The 12854-nt window shown below is 47.8% G+C and overlaps 1 protein-coding gene across 4 annotated transcripts in view; it reads right to left on the bottom strand.

Annotated features, from left to right (window-relative positions):
* Window positions 1-3012, bottom strand: part of SLC22A15 (solute carrier family 22 member 15) — a 49712-nt gene extending 46700 nt beyond the window's left edge. For 2 of the 4 annotated variants that reach the window (XR_008315894.1, XM_053294759.1), the window contains exon 1: window positions 2651-3006. Coding sequence is in view for 1 of the 4 variants with exons in the window: in XM_053294759.1 (XP_053150734.1) it covers window positions 2651-2737 (87 nt within the window). In the remaining 3 variants the exon portion in view is untranslated. Of the gene's footprint in view, window positions 1-2650 lie in introns of all 4 variants that reach the window. The other 2 variants (XR_008315895.1, XR_008315896.1) reach the window with 2 other exon arrangements.
* Between the last annotated feature and the right edge of the window lie 9842 nt (window positions 3013-12854).

Below are 12854 nucleotides of genomic sequence, written 5' to 3'. Positions count from 1 at the left end.
TGGGCAAAGGAGTAAGACAAGGCTGTATACCTTCTCCTTATTTATTCAACTTATATGCTGAACATATACTAAAAGAAGCTGGATTTGGAAAAGATGAGCGTGGTTTTAAAGTTGGAGGAAGAAACATCAATAACATGTGCTACACTTATGACACCCTCTGATAGCTGAGAATGTGGATGATCTCCAATCTCTCATAATGCAAGTCACAGTGAAAAAGTGAGACTAAATGTAACGACTAAATGTCAAGAAGACTAAACTAATGACAATGAGTTGCAACCTCAGAATAGATAATGAAGAGGGTAGATAGCTTCTGCCTTTTAGGCTCAACCATCAACAGTAAAGGATCCAGCAGTCAAGAAATACGCCGCAGACTAGCACTTGGTAGGGTTGCAATGAAGGTCTTGTGGTAGCAAGCATGACTTGTCCCCTTAAGCTAAGCAGGATCTGCCCTGGTTGCATACGAAAGGGAGACTAGAAGTGTGAGCGCTGTAAGATATTCCCCTTAGGGGATGGAGCCACTCTGGGAAGAGCATCTAGGCTACAAGTTCCTTCCCTTGCATCTCCAAGATAGGGCTGAGAGAGATTCCTGCCTGCAACCTTGGAGAAGCCGCTGCCAGTCTGTGTAGACAATACTGAGCTAGATAGACCTATGGTCTGTCTGACACAGTATATGGCAGCTTCCTATGTTCCTATGAAAGGATATTTAGATGCCGTGACACGTCTGTACCTACAAAGATTAGAATCATTCGGACAATGGTTTTCCCCATGGCACTCTATGGGTGTGAAAGCTGGACTTTGAAGAAGCAAGAAAGAAAAAGTATTGACACATCTGAACTTTGGTGCTGGAGAAGACTTTTGAGGATACCATGTACTGCCAGGAAAACAAACAAATGGATCCTAGAGCAAATCAGTCCAGAAGTTTCACTGGAGGCACAAATGACCATGCTCAAACTATCATACTTCGGACACATTATGCGAAAACCCAGATCCCTTGAGAAGTCCATAATGCTGGGGAAAGTTGAAAGACAGAGAAGAAGAGGACATCCAGTAGCAAGGTGGATAAACTCGATTACGGCAGCAATGAATGCACCACTGAGAGACCTTAAAGGCCAAGTTGAAGACAGATCATCCTGGAGAGAATCTATCTATGTGGTCGCTAAGAGTCGACACCTACTTGACAGCACATCATCAATCAATCATACTTTGCACTTATACAGCTCTTTACAGTGTTCAAAGTGTTTCACAGCCATCACAGATGAGGGAAGGGGAGCCTGAAAGGGGGCTTGTCTAAGGGCAAAAGTATACATTCCCAATTCTGTGTGTGTGTGTCTCAAAATCAAGAAGTATTTGCAGGGTGGGGGAGGACTCCTTCTCCTCCTCATTGACTCTACAGAAGAGAGCTGGTTTTGTGGTAGCAAGCATGACTTGTCCCCTTAGCTAAGCAGGGTCCACCCTGGTTACATATGAATGGGAGACTGCATATGTGAGCACTGTAAGATCCCCTTAGGGATGGAGCTGCTCTGGGAAGAGCAGAAGGTTTCCTGGCATCTCCAAGATAGGGCTGAGAGAGATTCCTGCCTGCAACCTTGGAGAAGCCGCTGCCAGTCTGTGTGGACAATACTGAGCTAGAAGGACCTATGGTCTAACTCAGCTTCCTAGTTCTTGTGTCCCTATGACTCTCTTGTGCAACCATTTCTCTCCTTGTGTCTTCTTTGCTAGGTTTCTACATGCAAGGCTTTGTTGACGTATGGAGAAGCATTTCACCCTCTGTAGCACATCCCGAACACAGGCTGACCACCTTAGGCTGCCCAGGCCTCCTCCTCAAGAGGATCAAGCCAGCTTGCGGTAACAACTCCAGGCCAAGATGCCTAGCGCTGCATTCCCAAGCACTTTCAGAGGGCGCCTTCTTTGGCTTTAAGTGCTGACCAGGGGTGGAGTGGGGCCGCACAGGGACGGAGAGCGCCGGTGCAGCGGTGTAACTATAACAGGGCAAGGGGAGACAATTGTCTGGGGGCAGGGCGCAGAGGCAAGTTACATGACTGACTCCCCCAGCCACGCACCCGCCCGGGCTTCCTTCAGTTGTATTCATCCTCCAAAACTGATGTGAGTCTTAAGACCTGGAGCTACCAGAACAGCATATCTTTCTCTAGTACCCTTAAATGACTTGCATCGTCCACATTTTACAAAACCTTTAAAAAAAATAATAATTTAGGATGAGCTGAGCTTCAGTGAGGGGGGGAGGCATTTTAAAATCGTGTCCCTGGGCCCAATCCAACCTTGCTACGCCCCTGCGCAGGTGCTTCTTAGGCTGTTGGGGTGGGCATGGCCACCAGGGCGGCCATGGAGAGCGCCCGCTGCACGTCTGAACCGGCGACTACAGCCCTAGCCCTGACCCTGACCAGCAATAGCATGACACGACACCGGAGACGCACCACCCGCCTGCCTACGTCGAAGGCTCCTGTGGAGGCCGTCGCGCTTACGCTTTCCAAGCGCGCGTTGCGCGGGAGCAGAAGTACCTAGAGGAGGCGGCCGCTTCCTTTTGCTCCAGAGAAGGACTGCAGGTAGCGCCTGGCTGGGTCTCTCTCTGGCGGCGCCTCCTGCCTCATCCCACCCCTCCCGAGGGACGGGCCGGCCGGCCCTTCTTCCTCACCTGGAGCAGCGCGGCAAGCAAGACGCAGAGCCAGACCTGGAAAGGCCCCATCTGGCCCACGAGGGGGAAGGCCTCTTCCACCTCCATGACAGCACCCGGGGCCTCGGTGGCGGCAGCAACAGCAGCAGCGGCGACAACCCTTCTCCTCCTGGCGGGAAGCACATCCCGCTGGCCGGGCGAAGCGGAGCCGGGCGCCTGATAGGCGAAGAGCCGCAACTCAGAAGGCTGAACTGCGCATGTCCGAAAGGGAAGGGCACCGCGTATAGTGGGACTAGAGCAACACTACCATTGTCTGGACACGGAACGTCGTGGTCACCTTTCCCCTGTCCATAGAGAAATCCTTAGCGTGCACGTGAGAGCAAGCACAGGAATCCCTGCTTTTTTCTAATTCTGGTCTTATTTCCTATAAAAAGCAAGAATCTGCTTGCAAGCCGATTTTCCAGGCTTCAGACAGCATAACATGAAACTTTTAAGTGAGACTGGAAGCCGGGTAGTGTGAGTATAACTCTAGTGGACAACTAGGCACGGCAGCGCATGCGGAGAACTGGGACAATACTGAAAAAAGAAACGACTAGAGTAAAAATCCAATTGTCTGAATGCTAAACTCTTTGGAGCCCCCGCGTTGGGCAGAACTGAGAACTTCACATGGAAAACAATGGAGTACTCCCAAGGTTTTCGCATAGCTGTGATTAGGCGATAGTCTGTGTGCACCAGAAACACAAGACAGCAGTATCGACAGGAGATGTTCTTTCCAACTGTGATCTTGTTCAATTGTGCGTGTGTGTGTGTGTTAAAGTTTTTGACGCCTTTTAAAAAATGCTCTGCCATTTCAATCCCATCAATACACCCCATTACCCTCCATATGACTGGTGAGTGAGGTGAGGCTGTGGTTAAAGAAGGATTTATTATTATATGTTAGAGATGGAGCTAAAGCTGGGTTGGATGTTTGGCCAAACTGCCCCCTCCCTTCCATACAAAACGCAAAAATCAGTTTACTTAAAACAATTCCCTCAGATTACCCCACCCCACCCCGCCTAAAACCAGCGCTTGTTCATTCCTTCCATGCAGTTAACCCTGGGCTCTACTGCTGTGACGACTTTCATTCACGCACGTTGAGTTTTTTAAATATTTAAAACTTTGAAACGCAGAGACACACATTTTTCACACGGAAAAAAAGCAAGGGCTGCCTCTTGTTTGGCAGGAGAAACGCTGCTGCCCAATCACGGTTAAGCTAAAACGCTGCATTTCGCCATTATTTGTTATGGGCAGCAGCTGTCACTTTCTCGGTCTTTTGGATTCATGGACTCATGAGCGGGTAGTGGCATTATTATACGTCTTGCAAGAAATCGCGATGAAATGGAAGGCCGGCGTGTGCGCGTGGAAGGACCAAAACAGGAAGGAGATGCCGGGTCAGTGACGGTCGCTGCCGACGCCGAGTTCAAAGGAGCTATTTTACGGATAGCCCAAGATACCCTGTGACGCTGAAATTTTGTTTGGTTTCAGTTTCATACTTCCTTTTTTTTTTTTTTTTAATTTTCTGGAGGATTCTAATCACTAAGAATTGGATATTCGTAAAATGCATGAATATAGTGAACCCTCGCCCCAATTCTCCAGTCAGTTTACTAAAATAATACAATATGTAGTGCTCGTGGTGCTGTCTAAAAATGCAGTCAGGTGTTCAAATATATTTAAATGGCTACTTTTAAAAGTGAGAAGGCAAGGGAAGATCCACAGATTTCTTAAAGCATTTTAAGAATAAGAGCAATCTTTGGACAGTAGAGAAAGAACAGGAGAGAGGAGTACAGTCAAATATCTGGAAGGAGGGAGTGCACACCCCTACATTTAATGTCAGCTTGGAGTTACCTCCCATCCACCCAATCCTAATCTGTGGTGTCTGAGAATAAGGTGAGAATCAGTAGCACCCCATGAGTTCTGTATGTGTCCTCTGCATATCGCTGACACTGAATACTAACAGGATGGTTCAAGTTCAGTAGTACGGGCTGGCACATACACAGAAGATACTGAAGAGTCTTGTTATGGCTTGCCGTTGCCAGCATGCCAGCCTGGTTAAGTGCAGTGAGGAGCAGTTAAGGGTTCTGTGGGAGGAAAGGGGCTGGGTAGATGGGTAGAGGTTTGTGGGCTCAGAGGGGTATGGGTGGACTCAGCCAGGATTCAGATTGGCTTGGAAATAAATCAAGCTGTTTCCCAATTTTAGAGGAAGAGTTTGCTTTATTTCCAGGCCAATCTGATTAGAGCTGAGGAGACTAGAGCTCACCCATCACTAGTCCTCCTGACTAAGTTTAGCAGCACATGGTAAAGAAACCATACAATTTCTTCCCAATATGCCCCATTTGCAGCCGTACCAGTAGCTAGATGAGAGGAAGCCAACGGGAGAATTGCACCCAGTTTGTGAGTTTGGGACCTACGGCTTCGAACCCAGCAAAAGTCACCTGATATAATTCTCCTTCTTTCCCCTGCTACCATAAAGGCAGAGCAATGTAAGGGCAGAAGCCATGTCATTATTTGTACAACAAGGAATAAGGAAGAAATGAAGTCCAAGAGGGGTGCTGCTGCCCCAAAGCAGTTTCAGTTAAGATGTCCAAGGCTTCATTGCCACAATACTTCAGTAAAATAACATTTCTTTTCTGAATGATTGTCAAAGTGTATCCTGATAACACAATCATACAAAATATATACTAACAGATTAATCAAAATATCTTATACTTTAAAGCCACAAGACCGTTGTTTTTGCTGCAACTAACACAGCTGCCTATTGGAATTTCCATAGTTAAAGCTAGCCTCTTGGGGCAAAATAAATTATCTAAGAGCTAACATCTGTGGGGAGTGTGTGCAGGCCTGGGACCAGCTCCTGAGTGACTCAGCAGTTCCTGGGGTCACCTGCCCAACTTTGGGACAAGATTTTTTTTTTATAAGACAAGATTTTTTTATTGAACCAACAAACTACCAAAGCATACAGTACATTGCCAAAGCACAATTATATACAAAGTGGTTGTTTATACATGATATATCTACAAAGATATACACACAAGGATTTGGAAACACACAAGTTATGAAGTATATGCAGGTAGTACTGTAACTCAGGGGTGGGGGATTACAAGGCAAATCTGGTAATCGGGGGGGGGGTTTACGTCCGACGTCCATTTCCACAATTTGTCCCATTGCTGTTTAGAAGAGATACTCTTGTCTTTTTGCACATAACCATACAAACTTTTCCAGAAGAGATTTACTGTCTCATCTGCGTGAACCTCTTGGTCGTGTCTTTCCTCCCTATTCCTATGTACGAGCATTGCATAAATGACATACAAGTTTACTAACCTGATTACGAGAAGGGGAACGTTCCAATTCCCTAGTATGGTGGCACCCGTTCCGTCCCGTTTCCTTGAAGGTTTCTTTCTGGGACCTCGAAAGGAGGTTCTATCGCTCAAACCCGAGGTTAGTTCTTCCCAAGTCTGTTTTTCCAAATCAGGCCACTCTAACAGCTTGCTTACTCCCTGCCACACTCTTTTGGCTACCACACACTCTTTTAAGAAATGTGAGTGGGTTTCCCTGAATGTTTTGCCTAGCTCACTAACTTTCTGTTTGCAGGTGATTTTAGGGCACTCTTGCTGGTCCTCTGGGAGCCATGGCTTAGCCGCATTAAGTGGTAGTACTTGATGGTATAAGCGCTACCTTGTTTCCCATAAATGGAAAGGGACTTTTTTCTCTTTAAAGAGAGCAATAGGGTGATCGGGTTGCAACAAGTACTGTGAAGTGCGGTGTTTGTAGCGTTTACGTTCTAAATCAGGTTTTAAGAAACCCACTTCTAGAATCTCTCCATAAATTGTTTTCCTTAGCTGCTTAATTGAGGAGGATCCTTTAAATAGATCCGGTTCAACCTTCCATTTTTTAAGTGTGAATAACAAATCTCTCAAGTAGTCTGGGTGTTCTCTTTTTAATACTTGTGTGATATTGCCATTGAAAGATCCTTTCTCCCACCATGCTATGCCCCATGCTGACTTGCGCCAACGCAGAGCGATGCCCAACTTTGGGCCTTGATAGGAATGCTGCCTGTGACCTCAGGTTGCTAGAAGCCCAGCAGAGGAGAGGAAGATTCCATCTGTTTTCCTTTCAGTGCTGCCTGGGGTGAGAGGCCAGGTGAGTGCTATTGGCTCCTTCTGCTGCTTCCCGTGGGGCTGCTGCTTTCTGCCTCTGCGTAACATCTGTGGGGAGTGTGTGCAGGACTGGGACCAGCTACTGAGTGACTCAGCAGTTCCTGGGATCACCTGCTCAGTTTTGGTCCTTGATAGGATCTCTGCCTGTGGCATTGGGCCAAGGGTGAGGGTCAGGCTGTTTGGTTCAAGATCCCTCTTTTTGAAATCTTGGGTAAGTTGAGTTTTAATGTGTCTGGGTCTGGAGATGGGGAGAAAGGAGGTATGTCCACTGATTCAGGGTTGTAGCAAGGTTGGAGTGGGCCCAGAGACAAGATTTTAAAATGCCCCCCCCCCCCGAAGCTCAGCTCATGAAGTAAAGAAATCTTAAATGAGGCTGAATAGTGGTAACAAAAAGCATACACACACACACACATATCCTATGTGCCACAATACAACATCATCCTACATTATTTTTTAAAAGGTTTTGTAAAATGATGCAAGTCATTTAATGGTACTAGAGAAAGACATGCTGTTCTGGTAGCTCCAGGTTTTAACATTTACGTCTATATATATATTTCTCCTGGGTGTGCCCAGGAAAAATGCGTCCCGGCAGCCCAGCTGATTGGCCTGGCTGCGGGGGCGCCTGATTGGTCCTGGCACACACCCAGGAGAATTATGCGAGGCGGCGGCAGCCATGGCTGGGGAGCCAGGCAGGCCCGGCGGCGGGGCGGGGCGGGGCGAGGCAGGCCTGGTAGCGGAGGCAAGGCGGCGGGCCTGGCGGTGGGCCCGGCTGCAGCAGCGGCACTCTGGGGCTGCCGCCGTCGGCAGCACTCTGTGGCTGGCCGCGACCACGGCAACCCGGTGATGGTGGTGCGGCAGCGGCGGAGCGGGGGCAGCCCAGCCTGGCAGCACGGGTGGTGGTGGCGGCCAACCCGGTGATGGTGGTGCGGCAGCGGCGGGGCGGGGGCGGCCCGGCCCGGCAGCACGGGTGGTGGTGGTGGCCGGCCTGGCCGCGGCGGGACTCAGCCAGAGACTGGGGCAGGTGTGGTGGGGGGAGAGGTAGCTGGCCCCAAAGAGCACACAGATGCTCTGTGTGGGGGTCGGCTAGTTTTTATTATTTCTCTGTGCAAACCGCCCTCAGCTATTTTTTGAAAGGCGTTATAGAAATTGACTAACATTTTTTGAAAGGCGTTATAGAAATTGACTAACATACATCAGTTTCGGAGGATCAATACAACTGAAGGAAGCCCAGGCAGGTGCACAGCTGGGGGAGTCAGTCATGTGACTTGCCTCGGGGGGGCAAGACAGTGGGCGCCCAGACAACTGTCTCCCCTTGCCCTATTATAGTTATGCTCCTGCACTGATTATGGGGCAGCTCTTCTAGTGGTGGTGGGGAATAGTAACGTTGACAGGTCAGCAGGCCATTGCAGAGGAAGGGAAATCAGAAATTAAATTGTTGTTTCCCCTTCCGGCTGTACTGCCAGCTCTTTGACCTTAGAAAGCAATGCCAACCCCCCACAGAGCTTCGTCTTGCTCCTTTGTAATGCCAGGTCAGTCCAGAATAAACCTGAAATCATCCATGATCTGATTCTGGATGAAGGGGCCAATAGTATGTATTATGGAGACTTGGTTGGGGGAGGCTGGTGGCCCAGTCTGGTCCCAGGTTCTCCCTCTAGGAGAGAAGGTGAGGGGATGTGCCCAGAGAACTTGCGTTTTGGGCGGTATAGAAATATGCTAAATAATAAATAAATAAATGTGGGCGGGATGGTAGAGTGGCTGTGGTCCACTGTGGTCCAGGATCCCTGTCGAAGTGTCTGACCATATTGAATGTGTGTGCCTAAGTTTGGGGATCAGGGATAGACTGGGACTTCTGTTGGTGTACTGATCACCCCACTGCCCGATGGAGTCCCTAACTGAGCTTGGTCTCGGGCTTGGCTTTGGTCTCGGGCTTGGCTTTGGTCTCGGGCTTGGTCTCGGGCTTGGCTTTGGAGTCTCCCAAGCTTGTGGTGCTGGGGGACTTCAATATCCACTTTGGGACCAATTTGTCCAAGGTGGCTCAGGAGTTCATAGCAGCCATGACCACTATGGGCCTATCCCAGGTGATCTCAGGACCAACACATATTGCTGGTCACACGCTTGATCTGGTCTTTCATACTGAACAGGGTGGTGCTCTGTGGGTGGGGACTCTTGTGATTTTCCCATTGTTATGGACAGACCACCATCTGGTTAAGGTTGGACTCACGACACGTCCCACCTCCACAGGAGTGGAGGGCTCATTAGGATGGTCCACCCAAGAAGGTTACTGGATCCAACAGGATTCTAAGAACACAGGAACAGCCCTGCCGGATCAGGCCCAAGGCCCATCTAGTCCAGCATCCTGTTTCACACAGTGGCCCACCAGATGCATCTGGGAAGTCCACAGGCAGGAGCTGAGGGCAGGTCCCCTCTCCTGCTGTTACTCCCCTGCAACTGGTATTCAGAGGGATCCTGCTTTTGAGGCTGGAGGTGGCCTATAGCCCTCCGACTGGTAGCCATTGATAGACCTCTCCTCCACGAAGTTATCCAAACCCCTCTTAAAGCCATCCAAGTTATTGGCTGTCACCACATCTTGTGGCAGAAAATTCCACAAGTTGATTATGTGTTGTGTGAAAAAGTACTTCCGTTTGTTGGTCCTAAATTTCCTGGCAATCAATTTCATGGAATGACCCCTGGTTCTAATGTTATGTGAGAGGGAGAAGAATTTCTTTCTCCACACCATGCATAGTTTTATAGACCTCTATCATGTCTCCCCACAGTCGTCTTTTTTCTAAACTAAATAGCCCCAGGTATTGTAGTCTTGCCTCATAAGGAAGGTGCTCTAGACCCCTGATCATCTTGGTTGCCTTCTTCTGCACCTTTTCCAGTTCTAAAATGAGGCGATTCTCACGATCGGGCGAAATTGGGCTAAGGGAGCCTAGCCCAATTTCGCCCACGTGTGAGAACCACCAGGCTCGCCGCTGAGCCCAGTCTCACCAAAGTGGGTAACCCGCTAAAACTACCCTCCCCTAAGCCCAGGTTAGCAGAGCGAGCACTCCACTAACCCGGGCTTTTGGATCGTGTGTTGCTGTGGCGTGGATGGTGGCACAGCCAACATGCCCAGATCACATACTGCCTTTCTCCCTCCCCCTCTTGAGCCAGCAGCCACTATCCACTTCCATGGCAGCTCATCTGCTGCCTCTCTTCCCACCCTGCCCCCCACAGGCCTTCATTTCCTCCCTCTCCACTGCAACTCCTAAGCCTCCAGGAGCCATGGTGGCTTCACTGAAGCTTGCCCGGCCACTGCAGGCACTAATAAACACAGTATATTAAAAGGCCTGGTCAAATAAAAATATTTTATCTTGGTTAGATGAACCTCACTGAGAAGGACCTGTCACAAAATAGGGTGCCAATGTGGGCTACAAAAAATGTTTCTATCTCTGTTTGCCTCTGTTAATCAAAGAGCAGTGCTACCACTCTTAGCAATCACAACGCTCAGTGCTGCTGCTTCTTGTGTTTTCCTCAGCTAAATGTAATTTCAATGTGAACATTTCTTTCCCACTTTTTCTTTTCCAGTGCTGGTTGCAGAATATGTATATGTCTGGCACACTGGATGGAGGTGTTGTATATCATCTAGACTGTGGTATCTTGCCACACTTGAAAATGAGGCAGGTAGGCTACTATTACAGCAATTATCACTCTCTCTCTCTCTCTCTCTCTCTCTCTCTCTCTCTCTCTCTCTCTCTCTCTCTCTCTCTAAAAGATTTTTATCCTGAAAATTAGGAACAGTTTCCATTGTGAAGCAATCACCAAGGTAAAGAATTCACCTCAGATTCAGACTATCCATTTTTATCATACATCTGGCTTCTTTGGTTACCTAAAAAACAAACAATAAAAATTGTTATATATAATTGTAAAACCCTGTGTAATTTGGTGTAAGTCATGTAAGACGGTTATAGAGCACATTTTGTAATGTTCCAAAGAGTGTTCTTCAATCCCTGCATGAGATCATTTGGGAGTATGCTGAGAATTAATGTTAAAATAATGAATGTGGCATTTCATTTTAATCTGTGTTCAGCCACTAGGGATCCTTAAGAACTTAAGCTCATTTTCATATGCCCTCCAGGGGGGCTGCTGTTTCAAACTCCACCCAGCAGACAAATGGTTGATTCTGGCCCTCTCCCTCCCACTGAAAAAAGCATACCTCACACTAAGAATGTTTGGTAAAACTCCTTTGATTTTTGCCTTCTTAATTCACCAGATTCACCTTCAAATAAACATAACTTCGAGTCGGATGTTAGTCTCTTACAGCAAGAACAGCCAGGTGTCCTGTGGCACCATATTTATAATATTTATTATAGCATAAACTTTTCTGGACTACAGTTCACTTCATCAGATTCATGAAGTGTCAAGTGCATAGAGCTGGGGAGGGGGAATTAAACAGAGGGGCCAAATGGCCATGAAATGCAGGAGGTACACTCTGTAGCAAGCTTAACTGTGTAGATAGGGTAGGCACAGGCACTGCTTGCATTTCATTTCCATTTTCCCTCTTTGTTATATATAGCATGTGTATATACTGTACATACACCTGCTGACTCAGGATAATCCTTCATGTATCTTATAAGGTGGACTCTAATCCACAGAAGCTTATGCTACAATAAATGCCTTAGTCTTTAAGGTTCTTTGTTGTTTTTCTTATAGTGTGTTCTGTGAATGAGCAACACTATATATACCAGCTACCAGATACAGGGCCCAGAGCACCCATCAGTCGCGTTTCATGAGCGAAGTGAACCTGCATGCTTCAATAATATTAACATGCCCCACTCCTGACTATGTCATAAATTTGCTGTAGGATATAAATTCAATGCCTGACATTCTAAAAGGATTTGGCATTTCTAACTGGTTCATTGGGCTCAGCACCTGGGGCTCAGTGAAAGCTGGAGTTTCAGAGAGTGCATCTCCAATGCCTTTAACGATTGCATTTATTAGTCTGAATTGTGTTGATGAGGCAAAAGATGCTTTAGGAGAGATGAGGGGAGCAGAGGTGTGAAGAGAGGCAGCTGAGTTCCCTTGAGCCTGGTGACTAACACACTCCGCTTGGCCTTTGGGTGATTGCAGAGGACAAGACGGCAAATATAATTTTCAGAGTGGCAAAAGAGTAATGATTAAGGCTCACAATGCTGCGTTTTATGTACAGTGGCAGCACAGCAGGGAGAGAACATTTCCCATGGCTATGGCTGTGGTGTGACTAGGCACAGAACGGATCATGGTCTTCCAGAAAGAACCCACCACACAGTTTGTGAGTGTGTCTTTCCTGGAGACACACACAAACACAGGGCATGGTGGCTGCTGCTGCGAGCGGCAGCTGCCCTGCTTATTCTAAAGGGTGCTGAAGCCAAATGTCCAAATTGTTGGAAGTGAAGGACTTTGCGCTGTCTCTTGTCTCAGACAGTGGGGGACAGACTAGTGAGTCAGAAGGTTAGAGGGTCAAGACATTGGTCATCCCTTCTCTACTGCTCTGACACTATCCCTTTGGAATGTAGATTGCTAATCTCAGGGACTTCCTTCCTTCCAGCAACTCACTTCCTCTCTCTCTTCCTTACCTGCCCTTCTACCTTGCAACATGGCAAGCCTCTCTCCCTGAACCATATGTGCAGAGAAGATGCAGAATCCATCTGCATCCAGCTAGATAGATAGATTAGAGATCCCAACTCCTCACTTTCCTATCTAGAATGGAGTTCCTTAATAAATGCCTTATATATTGATTTGAAACTATGAATTGGCTCCAAGTCACTTTACTCTCAGCATACACGCATGCCTAAGTAAATTCCGCTGTGTTGTGCCTCTGTGCACTCTGCTATAATAAAAAAGGGATTCTCTCACCACAGAGAATTCCCAACACAAATTGCACTGCAAAGCAAGGCCCAGGGTTTAATTGGCCGTCTCGAAACCAGGAGACAGTATTGGGCGCAGCAGCTGAATGAGCCCTTGGGAGGAGAGGTATTGTGCTGCAGGGAAAGCTTGGAGCTGGCAGTAGC

The sequence above is a fragment of the Hemicordylus capensis genome, chromosome 2, assembly GCF_027244095.1.
Source record: "Hemicordylus capensis ecotype Gifberg chromosome 2, rHemCap1.1.pri, whole genome shotgun sequence".
Classification (NCBI taxonomy): domain Eukaryota; kingdom Metazoa; phylum Chordata; class Lepidosauria; order Squamata; family Cordylidae; genus Hemicordylus; species Hemicordylus capensis.
This window is presented reverse-complemented; position numbering and strand designations above follow the sequence as displayed.